This window comes from Sardina pilchardus, chromosome 13, assembly GCF_963854185.1.
Source record: "Sardina pilchardus chromosome 13, fSarPil1.1, whole genome shotgun sequence".
NCBI classification, from domain to species: Eukaryota; Metazoa; Chordata; class Actinopteri; order Clupeiformes; family Clupeidae; genus Sardina; species Sardina pilchardus.
The window spans coordinates 13,084,258-13,111,859 of NC_085006.1; the positions used below are offsets into that span (position 1 = coordinate 13,084,258).

At 45.2% G+C, this 27,602-nt stretch overlaps 1 protein-coding gene across 1 annotated transcript in view; it reads left to right on the plus strand.

The window, feature by feature from the left end:
• The window catches only part of kirrel3b (kirre like nephrin family adhesion molecule 3b), a 168,460-nt gene that overhangs the window by 93,975 nt on the left and 46,883 nt on the right, over positions 1 to 27,602 (plus strand). The window contains exons 4-5 of the mRNA XM_062553152.1: positions 8,334 to 8,483; positions 14,444 to 14,593. Of these exons, the coding sequence (XP_062409136.1) occupies positions 8,334 to 8,483; positions 14,444 to 14,593 (300 nt within the window). The remainder of the gene's footprint in view (positions 1 to 8,333; positions 8,484 to 14,443; positions 14,594 to 27,602) is intronic.

The window sequence follows — 27,602 nt, forward strand, 5'->3', positions numbered from 1 at the left end:
ACACCTTAACAACTAGTACTGGGCTTGAAGGCAGGCCTACGTGTTCTGAAAAAAAGATAGAGGAAAAAATGCTCCCATTTCTGTCGTATGTAATTTCTTCCTCGTCAGATGGAAACCTTGTCAGGCAGGTGAAGATTAAGCAGTTTTTAAGTGGTGATTTTGGCTGTCAGCATGGTTTAGCTTCTGATGCGTCTCCATCACGGGAGTGACGCCTGTGGGTGAATTACCGGTTCATTTGCACTTTGCTGAATCTCAGAGTTTGCGTTTCCCTTTTTCTTCTTCACTTTTTCACTGCGTCCATGTTCTCCAATGCAAGGGTCTGCTGAGCTCTCGTTTGACCAATCTTCTGCGGTGTGTGGGAAGGACAGGGACACAGTAACAATCTGAGGAGGCACCAAAGCACAACAGTTTAATTTACTGCAAGGTCATCTTCAAAGTAAAGTCGACAATAGTTTCTGCTATGAATTCTCAAGTTGACTACATGATCGAGCCAGAAAGATATGTAAGACCAATTCACTGGCATGTACAACACTCTAAAGTAGTGCAGTCATTGACGTTAATTGTGTTAACTTGGAGATGGTTGAAGCTACTTGCACATAACGAACATGAATTATCATGCTTAGCATGCTAATCATGCCAACAGGGAGCTATTATTGTCATACTTGCAGTACAGCACTGAAGAGTAAGGAGTGTTTTGTACTTGTGGCTGCTATCTTAAACTTAGCATCAGCTCCAAACCATCCAAAACAGTACAATTGTAAAACATAAGATCCTACAGCAAATATGTCAGGCCCAGTATGTGAATGTTCTTTTAATTGTACTTTCGGGATAATTGTCTCAATGATTGATACCGCACTGACTGGTGCACAAATATTATCTTTGTTTCAGCCGTGTGGTGTAAGTGGTGTAAGGGGTTGGGATGAACATGACTGCGGCATCAAGGGACTCTTTGTATTCATTTGGCTTTACCTCCCAGCATGCTGTGTGCACCTGGTGTCCTTTCTGAGATCACTGATTGTGTGGCACACAGGAAGCCTTTCACTAAATGCTAAAATGCAATCCAAGTGCTCTGATGAATTGATTTGAAAGGACTAGCCATGACTGCTATAAAAAACTTCTTTCTCACTTTATTGTCTCCTAATTAATTGATGCACTTCACAGCAAGGTTCTGTGGGATTGTTGAATTAGTGATTGCGTTGCAGATAATTAAGTGCGTCAATCAAGCTTGGCACCTTGGAGCGAGGTGCCTTGGAACAGTTAGCGCTTGAGTGATCAGTACACACCAGTGAAGGCCAAGTCCACTTCTCTCTCTCTCTCGCTCTCTCTCGCTCTCTCTCTCTCTCACTCTCTCTCTCTCTCCATGGGGAAGGACAGAGGTGTAAATCATGACTGTCAATCACCTCGCACCACTCCACACAAACAAGTTGCTTACAAGGCCATGCAAGTTATTTGTTCCTGAGAAGCGCAGTGGTAAGCTGGTAGTGACAGACAAAGAGATAGAGAGAGAGAGAGAAAAACAATGCATTTGTTTGCCATTGCAATAACAGAAGCAGCCTTTCATTTATCATTAAATAAAGCCATGAATTAGCTGACGCACATTTAGGAGGAGTCTCATTATTGCTCCAGCAGCCGTGCTATTATATTTATGCAAGCACATACAGTACCATTCCTCCTACTCATCTGCAAAAAAAAACCGTTCAAGACTTTCAAGTCCTGCAACCTTGTGGTGGAAAGTCTATTACTCTACTCTTTAATCATACTGTGAATAAACGTGGCTCCGCTGATATGATTTGAGTGACAAGGTAAATTCTTGCTACATTTAGTATGCTGATTGCCCAGGCAATGTACTGAGGGCAGATATCACATGCACACAAGATTCAAATATAGTTAATGTGAAATTGATAGGCATTTATTTGCAGGCTTCTATTCAATTGTCCTTCTGTTTAAAAAAAAAAAAACACATCCATGGCAGGGGCTGCAAACTGGAGGATTAGACTAACCGTAGCAAACATTAAATGAGGAGCTGTAAAGTACAGTACGTGCATGCAACTTAGTAGGCTACAGTTATTTCCTGGTGTGTCACTATCCTCGGATGACATAGCACTTTGTTATGAAGAGAAAAGCACATAAATTAATAAGAAGAAAACATATCCGATGGGCCTGCAGCTAGGTTTACCTTTCCCCCAGACGTAGCGCTGCCTGTGTGCAGGATGGCAGTGTTGAGAAGAAGGATAGAGCAAATTAGTAATGCATGGAAAAGATCAGCAACAGATAAACATTTTACTTCAGACACACACACACACACACACACACACACACACACAGTCACTCCAACACACACACACACTCACACACACACACACACACACACACACACACAGTCACTCCAACACACACACACACACACACACACACATGCAGGCAGATGGGGAGTGGAGATTGATCCGACCATCGGATCAGGCCCAGTAGGCAGAATTCAATTAGGTGGCGATGGTCTTAGATAGAGTAATCCATATTACTCGGCTGCATGTTTACTTTGGTCTGCTGGCTTGGATTAGAGGAACTGCAGGAGTTTCTGGGCGTATTATTATGATCTCAAATAACTCCCAGTGCCTGGGCATAGGTAAATAGGGCTGCTTCAACCAGCGCGCCACTCATTTGCCTACTCGTCTCCCGCCAGGGACTTTTCATCTTTGGGGTAAAAGCAGTGGAACGATGGAAGCCATGCTAACAGAGAAAGAGAGAGAGAGAGAGAGAGAGAGAGAGAGAGAAGGAGAGAGGGAGTGGATGAGGCTCCTAATTTTCTCTGAGGTTTCAGAGGGAAGCTGGAAATGGGGGCAAAGCAACACAATAATGACGCGGTTTCCTCATTCCAAACACACACTTGCGTTTCTGTCCACCGCAGGGAGTGGGTTTGAGCTGTGGCTTTAGGTAAACATGGTGCAGGCAGATTAAAAACCATCACTCCTATAGTCCAACACAACTGAAGTCACCGGCACATTTGACCACAGTTTGAATTAAAGGCGGACTGGCTCCAAAACAACACACCCATATATGGTGGAATATAGAAAAATCACCAATTCCATTTCCCTAAAGATGCTAGATTACTCCAGGTAATCTGCAGGTAATCTGCAGGTAATCTGCACTCTCCCTCCAGTCCTCACCCTGATGGCTCTGAGAAATGCTGTGGGAGTGAGTGGGTGTTGGAGGAGCGGCTGGTGATTGGCCATCAGCTCTGGGATTGGGGCATTGCAGTCACACAAATGTGTTTTGTTAGCACGACAGTACTTGACTGCAAATGCCATGTAAAATAAAGATTTCAAGGCAAATGTGCAGAGTGCTTGGAGATTGGCCATGGCAATGCTATATGGGAGCCATCAATTCTCCTGTTACCTTGAATGATAAACAAATTGTTCAAATGAAATGTAAACAACACACATGCCGTCATTACCTGCTGTCCTTTCTGAATGCCTCAAATCTGATCAAACCGCCAACCACCGCCCCCTCCAGCACCACCAGTACCACCACCACCACCACCACCACCACCTCCACTCCTCTTGCCCTTTAAAATGTCGAGAGGTATTTAATATTCCCAGGAATATTTACATATAAATTAGTTTTCCGTTTGCGAGACTTTTTAAACAAAGCCTGTTTATTTATCCAATAATAGGCAAAATGTGGACATTCTGTGATATTACCATAAAGCGTGCAGCTAATATGGAAATACAATTGAGAAAGACAGCGAAGAAGGGTTGTCATTCTGATCTTTGCATGACGATGCCATGTGGCATGACAGCTTGTATCAAGTGGGATTACCGACAACAAGATGATAAGTGGAAAAAACAATATGTTCATCCCAGTTTATTTGCACAGAGGCGTGTGTGCAATCTGACACAGGCATGCCGTTATTGTGTTCAATATTCCAACACATCTGCAGAACATGGCCATTGTTAGATCTATTATCCCATGCTGTGTCCCACTGCGATAGCCCCCAAAGCTCAATGACTGCCAACTCAGCAAATCCCACTTAGTGGTAAACAGCCATTATCGTGCTGCATTATCTTGCATCGCAACACAGTATCCAGGGCACCAATATCGGAAAATTAAAGCACAATTAGACCAAAGACGTGCCCAGTACTTTCAATTTGTGCGTTATAAATATAATAAAGACATGTTTTTCCTTTCTCCAATCACGGACACACACTACACAGGTGTAGAGGTGGCTGCGTAAGGTAAATGATAACTTGAGTGAGAACTGTGTGATCACCTGCATCAACACTTTGATGAAGAATGACAGGGAACGTTTTCGTTGGCTTCTTGCATAGTGGCTGCAAATATCATTGATGGAAAAAATGTGGCAACAATGAATATGTAGATGCTCAAGTGTCTTGTGTATGTGTGTGTGTGTGTATGTGTATGTGTATGTGTATGTGTCTGTGTGTGTGTGTGTGTGTTTGTGTGTGTGTGTGTGTGTGTGTGTATGTGTGTGTGTGTGTGTGTGTGTGTGTGTGTGTGTGTGTATGTATGTGTGTGTGTGTGTGTGTGTGTTAAATTCCTTTCCCTTGACCTTGGCATACTCAGTGACCAAATCACTAAGGTAGATGAAAAGGCGCTTTAAACGAGCCCATTGTAACCCATTTCTAGTGTTCCTCCCCCTCCTAAGCAGCAGCAGACATATCCCTCTCTTGACTGATGCTCTCTCAAAGTCGTTTTTATTAGCTCTCCGGGGTGGGAATCTTGTTTTATTCTCTTTGTCTCATGTCTGGATTCTTGATCATCTTATATTATCGAACCCCCCCCTCCCCACACTCAGACACACGCACACACACACACACACACACACACACACACACACACACACACACACACACACACACACACACACACACAGTGTTCTGTGAAGGGGAGTGTGGAGGAATCTGTTGTCTTCACTCGAGTGAGCGGCACGCTCGGCTGCTCCTGCAGCTGGCCCAGGGAGGAAGAGGAGGAGGTAAAGCAGGGGTCTCCGCCAGGGCCAGCCTGCCACGCAGCCGAGCGGAACGCTGGCAGATGCGACCAAAGTGGCGTGGCACTCGAAAGGCAAAGCAAGTTCATCCCACACTGCAGAGGGACCCAGACCCCCCCCCCCCCCCTCAGCTCTCCTCCTTCTCTCTCTCTCTCTCTCTCTCTCTCTCTCTCTCTCTCTCTCTCTCTCACCCCTCCCCACCCCCCTGCTCTCGACCCGTCCCTTTCTCTCTCCTTCTCCCCACTAGTGACCTACATATGTGCCCTGCCGCTATAAGTCTTTCATGAGAATAAACCTGGCCCTCGTTTAGTTGGTCAAGTGGCCATGCCAGGTGGTGCTGGCAATCTGTTTGTCTGGCTGAAAGGGGGCCTTGGGTCCACTCAGCCATCGCTGCCAAACCCCCTCTGGCCTCTTTGGTCTCCGCTAGCACAGAGGGCATATGGAGCGTCCACCGCACCGGCCAACGCCGAGTTATGTGGAGGGTAGATTGCTGTACCGGAAACGTGAAAAGTGACCGAAATGAACCACTTCAAGCATTCAAGCTCGTTCTGTCCTGCTCTTGGAATACGAGAGCTCTTTTGTCACACTTGAAAAATAACCGTGTCTGTTTTGGAAACGACTGCATGAGTAAACCATCGAATTTCTCCAATTGTAATGTATAGTGAGCGCCGGTTTGCACAAAGCAGTTTTGTCTTGTTTATTTAGTATGCTCATATTCACACATAGTGTGTGCATTATTCCAGTGAGCAGCTAGCTATAATCAAAATAATCATCCAATGCAGCACAGTCATAATGACCATTGAGCTGAAGATCAGACACTTGGGAAGAGGAAGTCGTAGCAACCTCGGAAGAAAATCATCGTAATCTGCCTAATTTGTTACCGTGACAGGAGGGGTCTGACAAGGTAGGGAATAGGGTTTTAAGCGGCAGGTATGAGGGGGAAGAAAGAGGGGGAAGGGGGGTGGGGGGCGGGCATTACTGCTGCCAACGTGGAGAAGTCTCCGACATGAAATCAATTACAGGCCAGGCTGGAGAGGGTGATAATAGCAGCTCTGTGTGCTGGAGAAGGAGCAGGGAGAAGAAGGAAACGGAGAATTCTCTCTCGGCCCACTGTTCCTGCACACCGCTGCTGTTCTGACACGTGCCAGGAGAAACGTCCACACGCTGTCTCTTCACGTGTGTGTGTGTGTGTGTGTGTTTGTGTGTGTGTGTGAGAGAGTGTGTGTACAGTAGGTGTGCGTGTGAGTCAATAGGAGAGAGAGAAAGAGAGAGGAAGGAGAACAAGGCGAGTACAGCTGGTTGGTACTATGAGCACAACCATGATAAACACCTCAACCAAAGGCCTGCTGAACAGAACGGGGTAGCTAGCTGATATACTGAGATTTCATCCCAACAACAAGACCACACACACACACACACACACACACACACACACACACACACACACACACACATATGGGCACAGCGCACACATGCAGACACACACGTAAAGGAAAATTTGCTGCAGGACAGCCTGGCGGCCTCTGAAGATGAAGGGCTGAAAATATGCCCGAGGACTTGTGGCACATTTTTTTTTCGGATGTTGATTTAATAACGGTGCAATGGGCAGCAGATGTGGATTTCTGCCAAGGAAAATTTGTATAAATCAATCGCTGTACTCGTGTTTACCGCTTAACAAGCCATATATCACCCATTTTTTACAGGAAACAGGGTGAGAAAAAAAAAAAAAAACACCACCATGACTGATCTGTTTACTAATGTCCCACTGTGTTGGTTATGAATTAAAGCCAGACTGTTAGTCGCCCCTGTCATCTGCTACAGTTTTCAGCATGCAACTTTCCCCTGGTCTGTTTGTTCCACTTTATAATTGAAGTTAAAAATCCTCGCCTTTGTGAAGGTAAGAAAGCTAAGAGGGGAAAAAATAGGCACAGGTGTTGTAGAGAAAACAACACCTAAGCTTAAGTGTCTGGTCGAGCAATGCAGGCAGAACCATCATTCATTTTGACTCTCATTTGCACTCTATTATTGGCAACTCTGTCTTTGCCTTCAACTGCACACACATAGCCATATACCTCCAGATGACACATCAATTGAGTGCAAATTGCGCTGTGTTAGCCGCCGTAACTGTGCATTCACAGTTTGGATTCCCGAGCAGGCTGAAGGATATAAAGCTTTCATCTTCATTTTTTTTCATCTGCCAATGTAAACCTTTTGTGTAGGCAGGCAGACAGCAACATCTGAAATGCTAAGAATAAAAAGATGCCAGATCAAAGTAAGGTCCAGTTTAATACGCAGAAAAACAAATGCATGTATCGCATGTTTATCCTCAGTTCTTGTTTCTCTGTATTTAGACACATTAGTTGTTTATTTGGCATCAGAGCTTGTGCACACTGCTCTCCAGGAGACGACTATTCTCCCCAAAACCTACACACACAGAGACACACCGAATGTCTTCCCTTCCAATGTTGTCCTGGCCATGATGTCAGGCAAGTCCCTGAAAGGTTTCTGTGTTCTCTCCTCTCCTCCCCTCTCCTCTTCCTCTGTGTCTGGTTTCACAAGCCATCCCAATTATCCTGGCAGGCCCTTTGTGGCTGGAGAAGGGGGCCTGTTTACGTTTGACACAGAGGTAAAGGCTCCGGAGCGGGGCAGCGAGGCTCGACATGTCAGAGCCACCTCGCACAAAAGAGGCCCCCCACTGAGCTTTACCCCCCACACACACTCACGTACACACACCACCTAGATGCACTTACATGCACGCACACACACACACACACACACACACACAACCCCCCCCACACTCACCTACACAGACACATATACACACACTCGCACACACACACAATCCCCCCCACTCCCCTACACACACACACAGACAGTCCCACACATTATTACTGCTCCTACTATTTCCACTATTTACTCTCATCTCCCCTCTTACCTCCTCATGCCTCAGTGCATTATGGGTAAATGGGTTGGCTCCAGCACACGGTGCCTGGATGTGATGTTAATGTAGCGCATGTGGCAGGGACATGGCGTTGTCAGGCAGGCCAGAGAGCTGTCATCTCCTCCCCGGCTCCGTGCCTGGTTTCCCTAGCCTACCAACCCCCACCCAACCTCCACCCCACCTCTTCCACCGGCGGACATTAAGGTGTTTGTTACACGTGTGTCAAGTCTTACAAGGTGCCACAAAAGGCACAGGAGGTGCTAATGGCTCTTCCAAGGCTGGATGTGGAGGTGTTTGGGAGCTGTCTGTCGAGAAAAAAAAAAGAAACAAGCCATTGTAAGTGTCCGACTGGTCTAATATGTCACCTTGTTCCTTGTCCTTTTTCAGGGGTAGCAGCCAGGTTCGCCCAGGAGCCCCAGGATCTGGTGGTGGTGGCCGGACAGCCCGTCACCCTGCCGTGCTCCATCCCTGGGTACCATGGTGTCGTGCTCTGGATCAAGGATGGCTTGGCCCTGGGTGTCGGAAGAGACCTTTCAGGTATGAGAGTTTATCGACATTCTCTTTATATCTAGTTTATATTTAAAAAGGTATTAGGTATTAAAGTTTGTGTTATGTGTCAGTGTCACACTTTGGGGAATATGTTCCATAGCTCTTAAAATATAATTTTTATATTATTTAGCTGCCTACTCAAATGTTCTAAAATGATACGACTGACTGACTGACACTGACATGTTTTGAAGTTATTTCAAAAAGCTTGATTTTATTCTTGGCACGGATGCATTTGACAGTTCTGTACCTTGTTGACAAGCCAAAAGTTGACCGAAAGTACCATGGAACAGCTCCAGTTTAAATTTGATGACAAATGAAAGACATTTCAGCATATCCCCAAGGACTACTCAATTCACTTTAACCAGCATATCTTGCCCTGAGATAGCTGTTAAAGGAGGATTTGGATAATGAGCTTTGACACTGCCACAGCATAACAGATCTGAGTAAATTGTTGCCCATGAACACGGGCCGTGCACCAAATGAAAACAAGGCTGAAAATGTACACAGGAGTATGGTGGAGGGCTGTATTTCAGGCTCTTGTGGTTCCGAAATGGGTTCTTAAGAGGCTAGTGCTAATTTAAATGTGCGCTTCGCGTAATTAGCTTAATAGTTTAATTTGAAGTAACACTTATTGCATTGTCATCTCGATGGCTTACATTCCCCCCGTCCTTCGCCTAAGTCCTCCCCCTCGAAAGCATCTCATCCATATTCATGCCGTTCCGGAACAATATCGACAAAGCAGGCAGCCAAAAATGAATGCTTGACAACCTGTTGAGACGAGACATTGTCTGAGGTCGGCGATACACGCGACACAAAGCCCTACGATGTGATTAAGGAAATCCTCTGAAGATCTGGTTTGGAGATTCATCAGTGTCTCTCCAAAAGACGCGAATGAGGCTTCTGCAATTACTTTAATCCCCCAACCATCAGCTGGCGTCTCAGCATTGTCGCTGAGAGTGCTCTCCATGCAAGGCACAGCGCCGACCTCTTTAAACCCACCAGAACTCTTTTAAAAAATCAGGTTTTTCTTTCTCCATCTCTCTCTCTCTCTCTCTCTCTCTCTCTCTCTCTCTCTCTCTCTCTCTCTCTCTCTCTCTCTCTCTCTCTCTCTCTCCCCATTTCTCTCTCTCTGTCCCTTCTCTCTTGTGTGCCACCATCCCACAGATTAAATATGTATTCCGACGGAGAGACGTGCGGGTCTACTCGCCCCTGACCTTCAGCGCCCGGTTCTTGTGAGCCGTTTTGTCGCCGATATCACCCTTTAATTAATTCTCCACGGGCCCAGCGCGTGTCCCAGTAAATCCAATCCGTTCCCCCGGCCCTGGCCTTATCGGGCTCCTGGGAGATTCGGTGCGACTGTAAACAAAAAGGGGTGGAAAGCGCGGAAAGTGGCTGAATTGAAAGGAAATGAGCGGGTATTTTTTGCGATTGCGGGTAAAGACGTCGAGGGTCTTTTGATAACAAGGTGAAAGTGAGAGCTGAACGCTTGACGCCGTATGCCAAGCAGTTTGGTAGCCACGGGCTGACCTGCTCCTGTTCAGACCAAGCCAAAGTAAGCTCAAGCCTCTGGGCGGATCAACAACTACAACAAAACAACAACAATGACGACAACAACAACAACAACCACAACAACAACAACAAGCATCGAGTGGGCAGTCAACCCAAAGCCTGCTGCAGTTCTGAAAAGGCCAGCACCTTGGCTTTTGATACAGAGCAAGGGTGCGAAGCAAGCTGTTGGTCAGTACAAAAAGCGGTCTGTCCACTCAACACCAGGGCCAGGTCTGAGAGCCACTGTGTCAACATGAATGACACTTCTGTGAAATGACACACAGCTGCTCTCTTTATCGCCACCGCCTGCATCAACAAGTCATGAAAACACGCGTCCCATAATGGGCCAACACATTTATAGTAAACGAACATGGCAGCTGTATACATAAAAGACTTCCGCACACACGTTTCAATGCGAAAACTCCATGGGCATTCTGAGTGCCAGCCATCACACAACCAATGGGACGCCCAGCCCCCCCCGGCTTGTTTCAATTCAGGAGGTACAGTGATTAAAATGGGAAAAATCTTCCCCTATTCATTTTAATAAATCACCAGACAAAGGACCTCTGATTCCTATCAGTCCCTCACAATCTCCCTCCATTGTCCTTTGTTCTAATTAAAGAGCGACTCAAGACTGCGCCAAACACACAAATGAACGCCATGAATATGCATTGTGTGCGCCGCACCACAGCCAGAGAAAGAGCAAGACAGAGAGAGAGAGAGAGAGAGAGAGAGAGAGAGAAAGAGAGAGAGTCTGCAAATTGAGGCAAAGCTTGGTGAGGAGGCCTCCTGGATGCCGCTTTGGGAGGGTAAACTGTCAACACATATAAATGAGAGCCAAACGAGAAAGACGCCGCCGACAAGACTGAACTTTTACGGGGGGCTAAAAAAAAAAAAAACAAGGATGTCAAAATCGGGGGGTGCTCAGAAATGACAAAAAAAACCCCTATGGGAATATTATAGAGCTTCAGCGGTGAATGCAACGTTGTTTTCACCAACCGCAGTCCACATTACGCCAAGCAAATATCTCCTGCCACCAACATGCAGCCTCCCCGGGGAGTGTCATGATGCACCGCCGTGCAGTAAATCGCTGTCCCCTGTCTCTGTTCATGGCCATTTCCCTTGGCATTGATCCACCACAGAGACTAATCCATTGCTCCCCGTGATGGATTCATTACTCTTAATGGGACTATTTTACATTGTTTGCTTTTGGTGACATGGGATGTCTGTGAATTTCATTGAGATCAATGGGAACATTATTTAATTTCTTTTCTTGAAAGCAGATGTGCGCATCGTTCATTGTGTGTGAGTGTGTGTGCGCGCATATGTGTGCAATTTTAGCTTTCTGCATATTCTAAAACCCATTTGTCACTGTAAAGTCTGCAAATCCTCTCTGTGTGTCGAGAAGTCATGAATACACAAAGTGTAATTTGTCTTGAAAAAGGGGGTTTGCTGTGAAACGGTAAAAATGTATTTGCATTGACCGTTATGGCTCCGGGCCCATTTCTCTCTGCCAGCTAGTCATAGTAAATTAAATTATTAAAAATAATGTGTTGCTTCAGCCCCGCAATTGATCGAAGATATGTGCAGGAATAAATGTTTAAACACTAGCATCTCTGCGAGGTGCACTTAATGTTGGGGCCCCAGAGATCATGTGGGAGGTGTTATTCCAGGGTTATGTACAGTATCTGCTTGTCATGCATGGATAAAAAGGCGTGATCAGTAGGTCAACCAGACAGGGCACTTAGAGAGGTTCAAGCCGTGCATGACGGGAAAAGGGAAGTTATCAAACCACGCTCAAGAAGGAATACCTGTGTTTGACCTTGGTTCAAGGTTTAAATATTCTTCACTGGCCCTCAGTGTGAAAATGCCATAACGTTTCACTCGAGAGAATCAGTGTTATTCAAGAGATTATTATGCAAACAAACTCATTTTTATTTTGTGGTGATATTGTGAAAAAATAGCAACATCGATAAATCCCATTATAGGAATAATGGTTTATTATCTTCTAAAATAGTATTTGCTATATTCATCTTGGATCTATTGGAAAGTAATTCTTTCAGATTTAGGGCCTGATGGTGAATGTTAATACAGTAGATGGTTCAACAATCCCATTGATTCCTTGGCGTGGAAATAAACCACACTATTGAATGCTTGGGTCAATGTTCATTAAAGTTATTTAGTGAGCGCTCCATTTTGACCAGCCTTCAGTTTTAAGTAATTTCTGGGTCTTCGTGACTTATTTGCTGGAACAACACTGGACGCACCACACAACAATGCACCGCACCGCATCGACAATACTTTCTCCCGACTTTTCAATAACACAATCGTGTGGACTGTAAATTTCTCCCTTTTGTTTATTTGGTGAAGCCCCTGTGGCCTCCGGTAGAGAGATTAAAAGCCATATGTGGGAAGCTGAAATGAAAAGTACCGTAATCAGCAGTAACTCTTTCTCTGAGTACGGAAACAAGAGCTACTCCATGGTCTATTAAAAGTGAATGGGATCCAATGGAGCAAGGGATAATAATTGGGGTTTTGTAACACCGTGGCTTCAATAGCTGAACTGGAGGACTTAAAACCCATTATACACCATTTGGTCTTTTTGTGCACTTTTTTTTTTCACTGCAATATGCATTTATCTCTCAAGCATCGTTGTGGAATACGAGGATGACAACACTGTGGATATCTAGCTAGGGTTTGCACTAACAGCAAAAAGCACTCATGGTGATATGGTGCAAATATTGTAATTACTTTTTGTATTAGTACTTTATTCTGAGAATAGTGTCCAGTTTTTAATAAACAGGAACAACCTTTGTGTGAGTGGCGAGAAATATACAACCTTGTCCTCTCTGGAAGTTGCGGTCTTCCTAAATAGACATGTGAAGGATTACCTACAGCCAAAGAAGTGCTGATGGAAAAAGCCAGAGGAGGTGGTACCGCCTTTCAATGTGTCACAGTTATGTCACAAAGAATTCTCTGGAGTGGACATGACTCACATTGATGGATCTACCAAAATCGATACCGTCCCCCCAGGCACTTGATGGCCAATGTCCAAAACCAGAGTCCGTCAACATATTAAGTGTGGGGTCATGTCTGAAGTGTAAATGCACTTTCATAAATCTCTGTATTAGATTACATTAACCGTAATTTCATGTCTGTGGCTGTGTTGGAATGGTTCCAAAAGAAGGAAGTGTTGCATTAGACAGTTTCACGCTTCCAAAAGACAGAAAATAGCAAAGTGTCTCTCTCTGACTGAGAGAGAACCTACTGAGTTCCCTAAAAAAACACAATGTTATTTCAACTCACTCCTTGATAATTAGTGAGAACAGAGCCTTGTGAGGGCCATTGAAGTCACTTGTGTCGAGAGGTTGTGAAATGAACCACGAAGCGTCACAATCAAGGATGTCCTCCGCTGTCTACTTCTCACGACGGGGGAAGTGAGTTCTTGTGCTCGCTCTCAATGCAAATTCCTACTAATATTTATCTAAAGAGTGTCAAAGCTAACCATCCTGCTGTGACACAGACAGGTCCTCCAGAAACACCTCCCTCTGTCTGGATTAGTAATCCATAAATCAGACATGTTTGCCTCTACTGGAGCATAAGCCAGTTCTCGTTTTTAATGCTGTGTCATCCACCACAGCCATAATGCATCACAGCTCAAAGTTTCTGTCTGTCTGCGATGAAACCTCTGCATTGCCTCAAACACTTTTATCTACAATAGTCCACATGGTGCAAGGCAAAGTGGATTGTTAGTATAAGCAGCCTAATGCTCTTAATTATGTCTACTCAACATAATGGAAAATGATCATGGTTAATAAAAATGGCCTCACCAGCCACTATCAAACAATAAATATCTGTTATGCGTTTGTGTTTAATGTCAGAACAAACTTTGAATAGGAAACGACACTCAAATAGTACATCTTTCAGAGATTAAATCCAATCACATAGGACAACATTTAATAATATGAACAAAATGTAACATATTAGCCATATAAATTCAATATATCATAACAAAGCTTGTTTTACTAATATTGTGCTTGCCTACAAAACTGGACCATGAATATGACTGTATATGGCCATGGGACATGTGGTTTGTCTGCATAATGCATGCCTAAATAGTATTTGGATTGCTAACATTATAATTGCATTGAATCGTGTCCATTCAATTCAACAGTGAGTAATTGTTTTTTATGTATGAGGTGTCTGGTGAGAAATGCCGTTTCAAGCATGGCGTTGCTATCTTTTGACAAGTACTTCATGAGCTCTGCTTAGCAGTTGAATGGATATCTGGGGGGGGGCGGGGGGGTCGTAATTTCTCCCATCTGCATGCATGCCTCATGAATCTCTTGTTAGAAGAGCAGCACAAGTGCTTTAACCAGAGGAACTGTTGTGTGTTGCAGGCTACCCTCGCTACACGGTGGTGGGGGACCACAGCTCTGGCGAGCACCACCTCCGCATCCAGCGCGTGGAGCTGATGGACGACGCCGTGTTCGAGTGTCAGGCCATCCAGGCGGCCATGAGATCTCGTCCAGCCCGCCTCACCGTTCTGGGTCAGTCTCTCCGTCGGGTTCTTATTCAGATCACCCACGCACCTGCCCCCTCCATACCGACCACTACACCCTTATCTGAACATAATTCATATTGTGCGGTATATCTCTAGTGTTATTCTCAACTCACGTATAATAGTTTTATACACCCTAATACGGTGTAATTATGCATAATAGCATTATTAAACATCACTCATATAGATTAGTTTAGTAAGCTTTGGAAACATTTCATACTTTTATGGCACAATTATAGAAGGAGAATTCTCTTGCAGGCTATAGCGCTGGAATAATGACACATTGTCCTAAATTGCATTGCTAATACAGGAGGCTATGTTGGGGGGGGAAAAAGAAAGAAATTGCAATGCTAGAAATAATCATTCGGTCATTCTTAAGTCATTATCAGCCAGTCATAGTGTATGGGGAGAGAGAAGATTTATCACTGACCAACTCGGGCGATCCCATAAGTCCTCAGTTTTAATTTCCTGCTGCAGCCCTCCCCTCTTCATTATTAGCCCGGCCAGGTCAGTGAATCCTAATTAAACTTTATTGGCTTATTATTCAACGTTGCTGTTTCTGCGTTATTGGGCAGCCATTGTGGATATCTGTAATCTCTCACCTGGAGACTTTATCGGCACCATCCACCGAGCAAGCTCCCACCCACGCACACACACACACACACACACACACACACACACCCGCACACTATCGTACACGCAACAACCCCCCCCCCCCCCCTCCTGTCCACCCACCCAACCCTTATCTCGCCCCCGTCTCTCGTGATGGTGGTCATGGGAGTGTGGAGGCGTAGGTGTTGGGAGAAGCCAACGGAAGAGGGTTTACGGGGGGTCGCGGAGGGTAAAAAAAGAACGAGGGGCGAGGAGGAGGAGGGGTAAAAAAAAGAAGTCTGTGTAGCTCGGTATCCTCGCCACGAGCGACTGATCCACCCTATTGATCTCCTCTAATGAAAAGTGAAACTAATGATCTGTACGGGAGGAGGCACTTGGGGTGTGTGTGTGTGTGGGGGGGGTGGGGGGGTGAGGGCAAGAGAAGAGAGAGAGAGAGAGAGAGAGAGAGAGGGAAAGAAGATAAATTGCCGGCCCGTCGTCTCTTGCACTCCACCGCACCCGTCCAGAAATGGATATGAATGAGTAATTACACAAGCTCCAGAGGAACCTGCAGCCCCCAGCCGCTCCCCCATGTTCCCCTGTCTGAGAGGTCACCCACCTCCAAGCTCACGCTATAGGTGAGGTTCCACCGGAATCCTAAGCCAGCCCAGTATTGGTAATGACTTTGGGTTTGTTTACGCGGGCGCTCGCTATCCTTTTGTTCCTTGACCTGATGAATTGGGCTCTGATTATTGAATTGCTCTGGGGCTCCCTAAACTATTGTTAGTTAGCTCAATTACTCACGGCGAGCGTGAAACCATAACATCTGTCAGGGGAGTGGTATTTATATCCCAGACTCACTTACCGCACGTCTGCTGCTGCTCGGCGGAGCTCACACGAAGACCGACCGCGCGAACACGGATTACCATTAGGATTGCATCATGCAGGGGCACCCGCCAGTCGAAGGCACTGTTTTTTTAAAGGGGGGGGGGGGGGGGGGCAAATGGAAAGCCGCATGCTGTATGTCTGCATTATCTGTTTGTAGGCTACAGATGGTACGGGTTGAGAATGCTCCTTTCTTTCCCGCACATCGGGACTCCCGAAGCATCGGGACTTTAATTAAAACTGCAACCGCAAGGGGGCAACATAAGACCGCCTTATTAAAATGAAGGTTCGGCTCATACCGGAAAACACGGAAAAACCCGAAGACACCGCGCTGGTGACAAGCGGAGAAAAGAGACATCACGCTCGGCATGTCAGATTGCAGTTTCAGAGTTTTCGAATGTTTTACAGCGTACCTCACAGCTGGCTCTCTCACTCGACGTAGCCTATAACTCAGTCAGTCCAGCAGAGATGCCAGAGCAACGTTTTGGTCAATGGAGAGGGAGAGAAATGCTCCGCATATCCGTCTCATTTAATCCGTCTCATTTAATCATTAAAATGAAGGTGATGACTGGCGAAATTATAATCAAACGACGTTTCAATAAACCATTGTTGAAATTAATGAAAATGGTTTTAGAAGCCTTCAATTCAACCTGAAAGACTCGATATAGGCAACCTTAGATTAATTCATTAATTCATTACGGTTACAAGACCGCATTTCCGTGAATAGGCTATTATTGTCAAGGCGAAGACGAAAGAGATGGACAAGATGGACATTTAGACTACATTTATGCTAGGAATACTTAGAAATGTGTAGGCCTATAGGTTATTTTAAAACGGAGGCATGTTCATTTTAACCGGCGACGCTGGGTAGCTTACCCAGCACTTTATCACAGATTTTGTCCCCACCACTTTTGACAACTGAAAATAAACTGTATTTTACAGACATATCTTTAATATGCCTACATGCCTATCATGTCACTTTACTTATAATAGGCTACATGCATGGAGAAGATCACGCATTTTGTAACATTGTAACAATGGATGGTCAGATATGCGATAGGGCAGTGAGGGTGATTCATTGTAACCATCGACTAGTAGGCCTAGCTCCGCAAAAGAAGTTTCTAGCAACTTAGAATATATGGATCTCGTTATGCATGTTCATGTTGATTCAGAGATAGACATAGACTACCGTGGGCTACTGTGCGTCAATATAACAGCATTTTATCATGTGGTGAATTAGCCTAATGACTAACGTCAGTTTAACATGTCAGAACTTTTGATCGGCGTTTCAAGTGCATGCCGCGAGTAAATGAACATGACTGACTGAATCCTTTATATTTCTTGGCTAAGTGCGAAGAGATTGACACTTGAACTGTGGCGTAACTGGTTGAAGCATCTTAATCATACGTCAGCGACCGGGGTTCAAAACTTACTCTACGCACCTCCGGAACCCATTAAGACAAGGGGCATTATTTTATTAAAACGTTTTGCGATTTTTTTATGATTGCGATGTCTGCTGAAAAGAAAAGTTAATATGTGAATTCGTGGTTCAGCGCACGCACACACACACACACACACACACACACACACACACACACACACACACACACACACACACACACATTTTTACATTTACATAATAGGGCTCGGGCACACGCCTTGCATTCTAGGAATGTCGCCGCCATTTGGTAGCGCACTGAACGTAATATCCATTCATTCAGATGCACAAGACAAGAAGCAGAAATATAGTAGCGATTTATTCTTTTCCTCTTGCGATCGTGGGTTGCACTGTTACACCCCACTACACAGCAACATACTACCAAGAAGGCAAAAACTAAGTAACAGGAACACACTAAAAGGCGGGAGTAAATCCATAGTAATCCATAGTAAACTAAGGAGTGAAGCTGCCAATGTGGCTGTGCCCGCGAAGTTTTGATGTCATGATCCCGAGCCCTGTCGGGTGTCTGTCGAGAGAGAGGGGGGAGGGAGGCAATCGTCCTCAATGCCTAGGCTATAATGTCTAGTGAACTGGTTAGACAAGTGTGGGGGAGGGGGAATGATCGCACAAGACAATTGCTCTTCATGAAATGGGTAGTCTCACAGACGTTTGTCGATGTTTAAACGTAGCCTACTACATCACTTGCGAAATCGGACGTGGCACATAGAATTATTAGGCTACTGGATTTAATATAGCATAGACTTTGTTCATCCTATATTAGCCTATATTGAAATGTAATGTGCTGCGGGGAAGCATTGGGGAAGTCAGTTTAAGTTGTCCTGTAACAATTTGCCTCTTATTATAATCAAGAGTAGGCTATGCAGCCACGCACATAATAGTCTAGGTTACGGGCGGATGCGAGCAACCCCATGCAAAAGAAGGCCTTAAGTTAACGGACTGAAGGCCTGTTTACATGTGAAACATGCATTAAATCTAAGAAACGAAAAACACAAATATCATGTATTGTGTCGTAAACAGTTAATGACTTCGTGGCCACTATGCGCAACTGCATCGCGCAGTGAGCTGAAGGATAGGAGGACCGACACTTATTAACACAAAGCTTTGTAAAGCACTAACAACCACCCCTCAAAGTTCATTGTCCATAAGTCCAAACAATAAGTATAAAAATCCGACAATCCAAAACGATAACGAGATCTCCCAGAAACGAAAAACAAGTTTGTTGAGTAGCCTAGTCCTTCCAACAATCTCAGCTTTTGCGTTTGTTAGAAAAAAAATCATCCACAAGGTAGGCTAAGGGTTACGGTAATGCAGCATGCAGGAATCTATATACGCACAAAACGAATGAATGGGTTATATCGGCCAAAACGAATGAATGGGTTGGGAGAGTCGTCTGGCTGTGTCAGCAGACTGCAGTCGGTCTCGAGGGGTTAAATAGCGCACGTACTTGAATTTTAATCTGAAGAAGACCACACGAAAATAAAATCAAATCAAAAAAGAAGGATTTCAAGTGTGCGAACCTTTTTCCATTTTTGTATGATTTAGCCTACTCTTGTTCTGCACCTTGACCGGGGATGTGCACAAACTTTTTTACTACACTTGAATTTTAAACCAACTCTTCTCTAGCCTATATCCTATAGCCATACTTTAATAATCAGATGTTATGCTCATTTTTGTAGGCTACACCTCACCGGCAAGCACGCACACAAATGCTGCTTTTGCACATCTACAATATTGGCCAGGCTATATAGAATAGGTTTTTAGGACTGTATTTTGCCTTCGTGCAACTTTAGTTGTGCTCAATCTAAATTATTGTCAGTAAGGATAGGTCATATTACCAAATGGCGAACCTCGAAAATTATTTAGGATATAGAGCCGTGTCCATTACGCATGCAGTTATTTTTTAGGCTATTGTTTTATTTGAGTGTTTTTGTCTACCATGGCAAACATAGTTGAAACGTTCGCTCTAAACTTATGTATTTCCAATCGGCTTTCACAAAACCGATGAGGTCCAGATCTCAGTGGCCTCATAGCTGCTTACAGCCATGCATAGTAAGCCTAATGATAGCCTAATAGTTATGACATTAATAGCCTATTAATGACCTCATGTCGCAATGGCACGTTGTTTAAAAAAAAAAAAGTTAAATAGGCCTAGGCCTACCGCCGAGTGGGGATATGTCGGAATGAACAGCGGATACCAGCTGGGTTGTAAAACATTACTGTATTCGTTGATCTTATCGATGCAGTCCTTGCGGCCACTTCTCCCCATCGAAGGAAACTTTCTGTTAAGTGTTGACAACACAAAGGCCTTCACGTTGTGTGGCAGTGCTTGCTTGCCCTTCGATCCATCCCAGTTGGTGGTTTTGCACCTGTCCCTGAGTTATAGTCTATATGAGTAAGCGCTTATGCTCTAACCGCATAATAAAAGAAGCACCTGCATTCCACAGCAGTGCTTATGGCAAGGCTATTAACACCTGTCACTGAGCTATGGACAAGCAGTTATGCTCGAAAATTATCATAATAACAGACACACCTAATTGTATGGCTCTATGTTTAAACACATCAAATTAGCAAGCATTTCCTCCCGATAGCAGCAACGTTTGCTTTCTTTTTCTGTCGGTCCGCGGTTGCTTGGTCAATTGCGCAGCAAATTATCAGATCACCGGACCTAATTTCACTCCATGTCTCGCGGACCAGCAGCAGTCTCCACGTTTCGCGGCCCATAGTTTGAGAAACGCTGCATTAAAGTGTCATTTGGTTGTAGGCTATATGTTTAGCGATTTCTTTGTGTGTTTTTCATTGTATTGTGTGTGCATTGAGTAGTTCCTTAAAATACGGAACAAAGGGCGTCTGTTCAATACGGAAGAAGACTAACTATTAGGCTACCTAGGCTATATATTTCTTATAACGAAACGCGAAGAAAAATACGAGGACTGACCGTCTCGTTTCTCCGCGTTTCCCCCAATACCATGGCGACAAAGATAAATAAATATGATTTGACATTTAAGCTGATTGCTGACAAATTTGCCACACAATTCGGGAGAAGCAGCGGACAGGAGCGCCACCACAACCAAGCACTTCTAGCCCAAATTAACATGGCAACATTGCCTATGACTAAAGTGTCTAAGTAGGCTAGTCCTACTAATATTACATTTGATTGGTAACATGTTTGTAGCGCGCCAGTTTACCCATCCCCTACATCAAAACAGCTTAGAATCAATCAAAGAATCAGCTGTGTCGGCGTTAGGCTGTAGGCGATTTTCTATAACCACTTTCATTCATTTCAACAATGGTTCATTGAAACGTCGTTTGAATAATTTCGCCAGTCATCACCTTCATTGTAATGATTAAATGAGATTAAGGAGTCGACTATTGACGGATATGCGGTCTTCATCATTTTGAAATGCGGGATGAAACTTTCTGCCACCTGGTGGTTGTTTGGGTACATTGCCTACATTGCCAAAAAATCGGCTTGACGGCCTGCGGGATCTCTTCGGGAGTCCCGCGGGAGAAGGTGCATTCTCAACCCGTACCCACTGTAGATCTGCAGTGACAAAGAGAAGACAGAAAGAGAGAGAGAGAGAGAGAGATAGAGAGAGAGAGACAGAGGGGCTGTTTTTCCTCTGGAATATTTGGTATGGCACAGAGCGAAATGTATTCAAGCTCTGTGTCACAGCAAACTCTGAGCTGTCCTTTAACACCGGCGCGCGATGACGCCGAATGCCGGGTAACTTTCATGACAGGGCTGGGAGCGCGGCAGGCACTCCTGTATCTCTCACCTGTCAGCCGCAGAAATCCCCCAGCCCTGACACCGCTGCTCACAACCCAAAGCTCTCTCCGAATGTGTCTGCCCTGCTGCCACAGACAGGGACAGCTATGGCTCATATGCACCTTTGAACAGTTCTTTGAAGCAATTCCTTCTGGCTCTGTACTGCACACTGTATGTATATATGTGTGTGTCTATGTACTGTAGTCTGTGGTTTGTATACATAATATATGTAGATGCATGCATATACTGTATATAGAGACAGACTCAGTAAGTATAGACTGAGGCGTTCAATTCATGTTGTTTTCCTGATTAAAAATGCACATATGATATTTGGCATATATTGTATTATGGAGATTAATGGAGGACAGGGACAGATTACCAGTAGTTTTTATTTTTTTATTTTTTTTTTAACCCTGAGTGAAACGGAGTGGCTGTGTTGTATACCAAGTGCAGAGTGCTGCTCGGGCGCACTGCAGCTCAGCTCAGTGTTGTTTTGCTGCCACAGAGTGTTGCAGCACTGACACCAGAGGTGAGGCCAGCAGGGATTCAGCATGAGTTATGCTGTCAAGCAAAACACCAGAGCAGACTGCAGACTAGCAACTCACGTCGAGGTGACCCACAAAAGGGGGAAAAAAATACACACACTGTCTATATATAGAGTGTTGTCAAACACGGGGGCCTTCGCAGGTTGACCTCTGCACCTTGAACTGTGGGCAACACGGGTCTGGGACCAGTGACGACCCCAGGAGGCTTAGGGTTGTTGAATTAGGCATGAAGTTTGAGTGAGAGGTTACACGGTAGATGTGCTGGAAACCCAGGAGGCTAATTACGGTATCTTCCTGGAAGGGCAGAGGGTCCAGGCCGGCCTGCCTCGGTGCCCTCACCCCGGCTCAGTGCTGCTGAGAGGGGGGGGAGACAGCCAGAGGTGGTGGGTGTGGAGGGCCTCCCTTTAGCCTGGGTAAAGACAAGGAGCTCAGAGTGCCCTGGTCCCGAGTTGTCTTTCTATTAGCATGCACTGTTTAGGGCCCAGAGGGGTATTCCACAAAGCCGGTTTTATCACAAAACCGGGTAAGTTAACCCAGGGTTTGCGGTAACTCTAGGTTTTCCGTTCCAAAATGAACACGGTATGTTAGTTACTATAGAAACATATGCTCTGAACCTAACCTGGTCGGAGCAGGTTTTGCACAGGTTAAGTTTGAAAGATAACCCGGTTTAGCTCAGGGTAGCCTATTTAAACCCGCGTTTCCGCAGCTTTCTCGTGTTCAATGGCATGCTGAGAGGCCTATTGACATTGGAGCGCAAATAATTCAAGCAATTCACCGAGAGAGATTGATAAGACCACGGCTCGACATTTTGATGAATTTTGGCTGAAGCGATATCGTTTTTCACGTTAAACTTTAATATATTTAAATAGCCTTCTCCAGCCCTACGTTACCAATCGTCAACCTGCCTCAGTTCACTGCAAACTATTTGCATAGCTCTCCATTTATTTGCGAAGTGTAGTTTTCTGTACAGTATTTGAGATGCTGAGCATAGGGAAAGCTACGGTCTGCCAATCAGTGCGTAAAGTCTGTCTTGCGGAGCGGTTAGTGCGCGACTTCATCCTCTTTCCTGGCCACAACTCACGAGGGTCATTAAAATGGAGTTACACCAACTCGTCTCACAGGTCACTAATGCTTTAAGTGTCCCCAAGTGGCACGGAAATTATCCTTGCTGTTGACTTTTCATATGGGTATCATTCGGTTACAATATTATGTCATTGGGTGCATTGATGGCACAAGTGCCCCAGCCATATATGAGGCCGATTATGTGAACAGGAAAGGATATTACAGTATAAATGTTTAGGTAGGTATACGCAGCCTATATCGGCCATTTCCAATATCTTCAAGATAGTTTGTTAATCGCTGTCGATTTTATCATTAGATGATATGATGCTTCGCACATGATTATACTTATGTGGAGGCAAAATTGCCTGGTTCGGTCTACGATGCCAGGATGTAATTTGAGCTATAGCCTACATCTCAACAGACTGCGTTGCATTATGAACATATCATAGACCTTATATAATTGATGTGCTTGTGCAAGATAGCTCAACGTTTGTATTTGGTCGCAGCGCGATGGGTAGCTTCTTGGGGATCGAGGGTATCCATGCCTCCCGACGCTCATCACCCTGTACCCTAATCCCGCTCCTGGACCACATGCAACATTTAACCTGGCACACAACAGAACCCGCGATTGAAAACACATTTGGGATATTGAAGTCCAAATTGCAATGCCTACGTAGTATAAGAGTGTGTCCGAACGGGCTTGCGTAATGTTGCATGCGCCGTCCTCCATACTATAGCCATTCCGCGCAAAGAGATGTAGAAATGTATGTGGAAAATAATATAATTACTACCATGAATCGTAATATTTTATCTTACCGGCTACTCCTACCATCGGAGTAGCCTACATCTTTATAAAATAACAGGTTATGTGGTAGGAATGCTAAGAAAACTTAACTGAGATATGAATAGATTCATAGTTAAAATATTTAGGAACGTGCTTTTGTATGCATTCATCCCCTACCAGGGTTTCTCTGAATGGCAGTTGCTTTGGTGTTTTTAAAACTTTTTCTAATTTATTACAGCCTGCGTTCGAGTTCTGAGAAACATGCGGCCCGTTTCTCGCCTAGAAATCTAGACACCCCTAGCGGCAGCTAGCCTGTTTCGCCCTTTTGATCAGGATTTCCATGCTCCATACATCACGTCTTTATAGGTTTGGCGTGTACGCGCACAACCCAGTGTTAACCAACCCCGTGTTGATTAAACTAATTCATAACCGGCGCGGTGGAACCGGCCGCTCTGTGTTAGTCGGCTCAGGGTCAATCAACCTAGAGTTCAGCGTTAACTCTGTGTTTGTTAAACCTCCGTTCGTGGAATACCCCTCTGGAGTAGGGAACAACAACAACACAAAATACACAAAGAAGTCAAACCACCAAATCCAACTCACACACACACACACACACACACATACACACACACACACACACACACACACACACACACACACACACACACACACACACACACACACACACACACACACACACACACACACACACACACACACACACACACACTCAGTCCATGTTCACTCAATGTATACAGTATGTGGCTTTGACACCAGGTCCTATGCTAACTATAACAGTAGAGTTGAGAACTTCAACCTGCGGTAGCTATTTGCTAAAGCCCCTGAACATCTGCTCTCGTTTCTTTCCAAGAACCCTCTGCTCGTTCCCCTAATTTATTTTCCCTGAGACTGGCTTGTTGTGTTTCTTCCATCACATGGTTCCCCTCCTCTTCACCGTCTCACTCATTAATATGCTTCCACTCCCCTCTCTGATTGCTGATTTTGATGCAGTCGAAGATGAAAGACAACATTAAAGAGATGCAAAGTAATGCCACGAGTTCTAATAAAACTCACAAGTATTCTCTCGTAATTTAAGTTCCCGAAATCGCCCATTAGGAAATATTTACTTTGCTGCAGATTGACTCCCAAAGAAAATAAAAATGGCTAAACCCCTCGCCTTCCCCCTCAGTTTTTTTTTCGCTCGTTGTCAAGCAAATTATTCATTAGAATAACACTGTGTACACTGTGAGGGGAAGATCGAGTATCCTTGCAGCGGAATAAATTATTTAAGAAATATACTTTTTTAAACAGCAGAGCCGCTAACCACCCTTAAGCTGTAGTTTATCACATGAGCAGCAGTCTGTAAGGTCTGAAAGCCTGAAAATCATTAAATTGAGGTTGCTAAAACTCAAAAGTATGATCCTGACAAAGAGCCATGTCAAAACAAAGTTGTAAAATGTTGTATTTGGGTTGCTTTTTTTTTAAGATTGTTGGTTGAACAAAGATACGGATTAGTTAGCTGTGGTTATCAGAAATGTTGTGAAAACATGTCCACACCAGAGTTTCTAGAGGCAAGTATAACAAAAGAAAAGTACAACAAATGGAAAAACTTTAATAAGCTGGAGGCGGACGGGGCAGAGGGACAGAACCAAACAGCAAAACTCACTCGTTCTCTCTGTTCTTATTTGCTTTCCATAATAACAATGGCATACACACACACACACACACACACACACAAACAAACACCACAGTCACACAGACACACACACACATAAACACACAGACACACAAACACACACATTACAGACACCTTGCAGTGTGTGTGTGTGTGGCCTTGCAGTCTGACGGGGAGCAGTTATTGCTGTGTAACTCAATACTCTGTGATGAAGTTGCTCTCAGCTTCCCCCTCCCCTTTCCTGCCCCCCCTCCCCGCCCCCAGCCTCTCCTCCGTCAGCACTGACATTTCCCTTGTGTGGCAGACTCTACCCCTCTCGCCCGCACAACACTTGAACGCCGATACCAAAGGTACATCTCTCATTTTCTCCCCATCGGAGCTGATTTGGTCCTGTCCCATCTCCCACACACCCCCTCACACACACACAAACACACACACACACACACTCTCACTCAAGCTCACACACACACACACACACACACACACACACACACACACACACACACACACACACACAGTGTTGCCAACAGGGTCCGCTACAAGGAAGGAGAGTAGGGGAAAGAGAGAAAGATAGAGAGAGAGAAATAGAGAGAGTTACAGAGGCAATTTGGCTTGGCTTCACTCATGCATGTAGCCATGCGGGGAAATACAAAAGAAACAGGGGGGAAATGAATACATTCAGCTGTGCCAGATCCATAGGCAAAGGGGGAAAGGATGGCGGATGCGTCCGGCAAACAGTTGCATTCCTGACAGCGTTTGAAGGGGGGCTTTGATTTGGGCCAGTGAGCCACAAATGTCTCTTGTCTCCATATCAGCCATGTATGTATTTTTCGAGGTCTTTTTTTAACTCACCCTACTTTTCTCTGGCCTATCCATCACGGCACCGTGTGGAGGTGGTGGCAGCAGGGTTGGGGGTGGGGGTGGTTGGGTGGTTGGGGGATGACGGGTGGTGCGGCATAACCTGCGGGCACATTGTTGTTCTAGACACGTCAATAGGAGGCAAAGCTCTGAGGCCGCTTTCATTTTCAGACAACGCCCCCCCCCCCCCCCCCCCCCCCACACACACACCATACACCACACTAACAAACACACACACACACACACACACACACACTCATAGTCTCTTTCTCTCTCTCTCTCTCCCTCACACACACACACACACTCTCTCACTCTCTCTCTCTCTTACACACACACACACACACACACACACTCTCACTCTCACTCTCTCCCTCTCTCATACACACACACACAGACACACACACACACACTCTCACTCTCACTCTCTCTCTCTCTCACACACACACACACACACACACACACACACACATACACACACAGACACACACACTCTCTCTCCCATACACACACGCACACACACTCACACATCACAGTCTCTCACATACACCACGCCACAGTCCCATCTTGTAGCCACCACATCCTGGAGACCTCCTCTCATTCACTCTCCTCCAAATGACTTTTTTCCCCCCGACTCCCTCTCTCTCCCACGCAGCTGTGTTGGAGGGGATTACGCGCCATTCATCGTCCACTCCTCAGCCTCGCTTTGGCCGTCAATAACTCTGACGCTGTCCGGCCGCCCTGGCAAATCCCACTGTAAATATAGACCAGGGGGTCCCTTCGCCAGCAATTACAGTGCCATCAAGCTTTACTGGGGCCTTAAAAATCACCACGGGCACCCACAGTGCCCAGTCTCACTCAGAGAGAGAGAGAGAGAGAGAGAGAGAGGAAGGGAGAGAGAGAGAGAGAGAGAGAGAGAGAGAGAGAGAGAGAGAGAGAGAGAGAAAGCTTCAGCACAGGAGGGTGGCAGGCCAAATAGCTCATGTTGTGGCGGGGTTGATTGCAAATCCATTCGGCTTCATTTGGCCTATAGATTTCTTTGATTATGTAATAAAAGCAAATGACTTCGCGAGGCACCTCGGTCTTGATGCCCTCATTCTCTTTGTCCTTCTTTTATGTCTCACTCTATCTCTCTTTTCTTCTCTCTTCTCTGGCTTTCTCTCTATCAATCACTTAGTGTTTAGCTGATGGTGGGGAGAATGAATGGGGGATTTGATGAGGCTCGGATATGAAACAAACATGAGTCGTTGTTAACTGCAGCAGATTTTATGGTCTCGTATAACGGCTTCTATACCTCCCCGCACAAACTCGACCCCTTCCCCCCCAACACGGTCAAACCAGACGCTCACTTAGAACTGATTTGTAAGATGAAACCT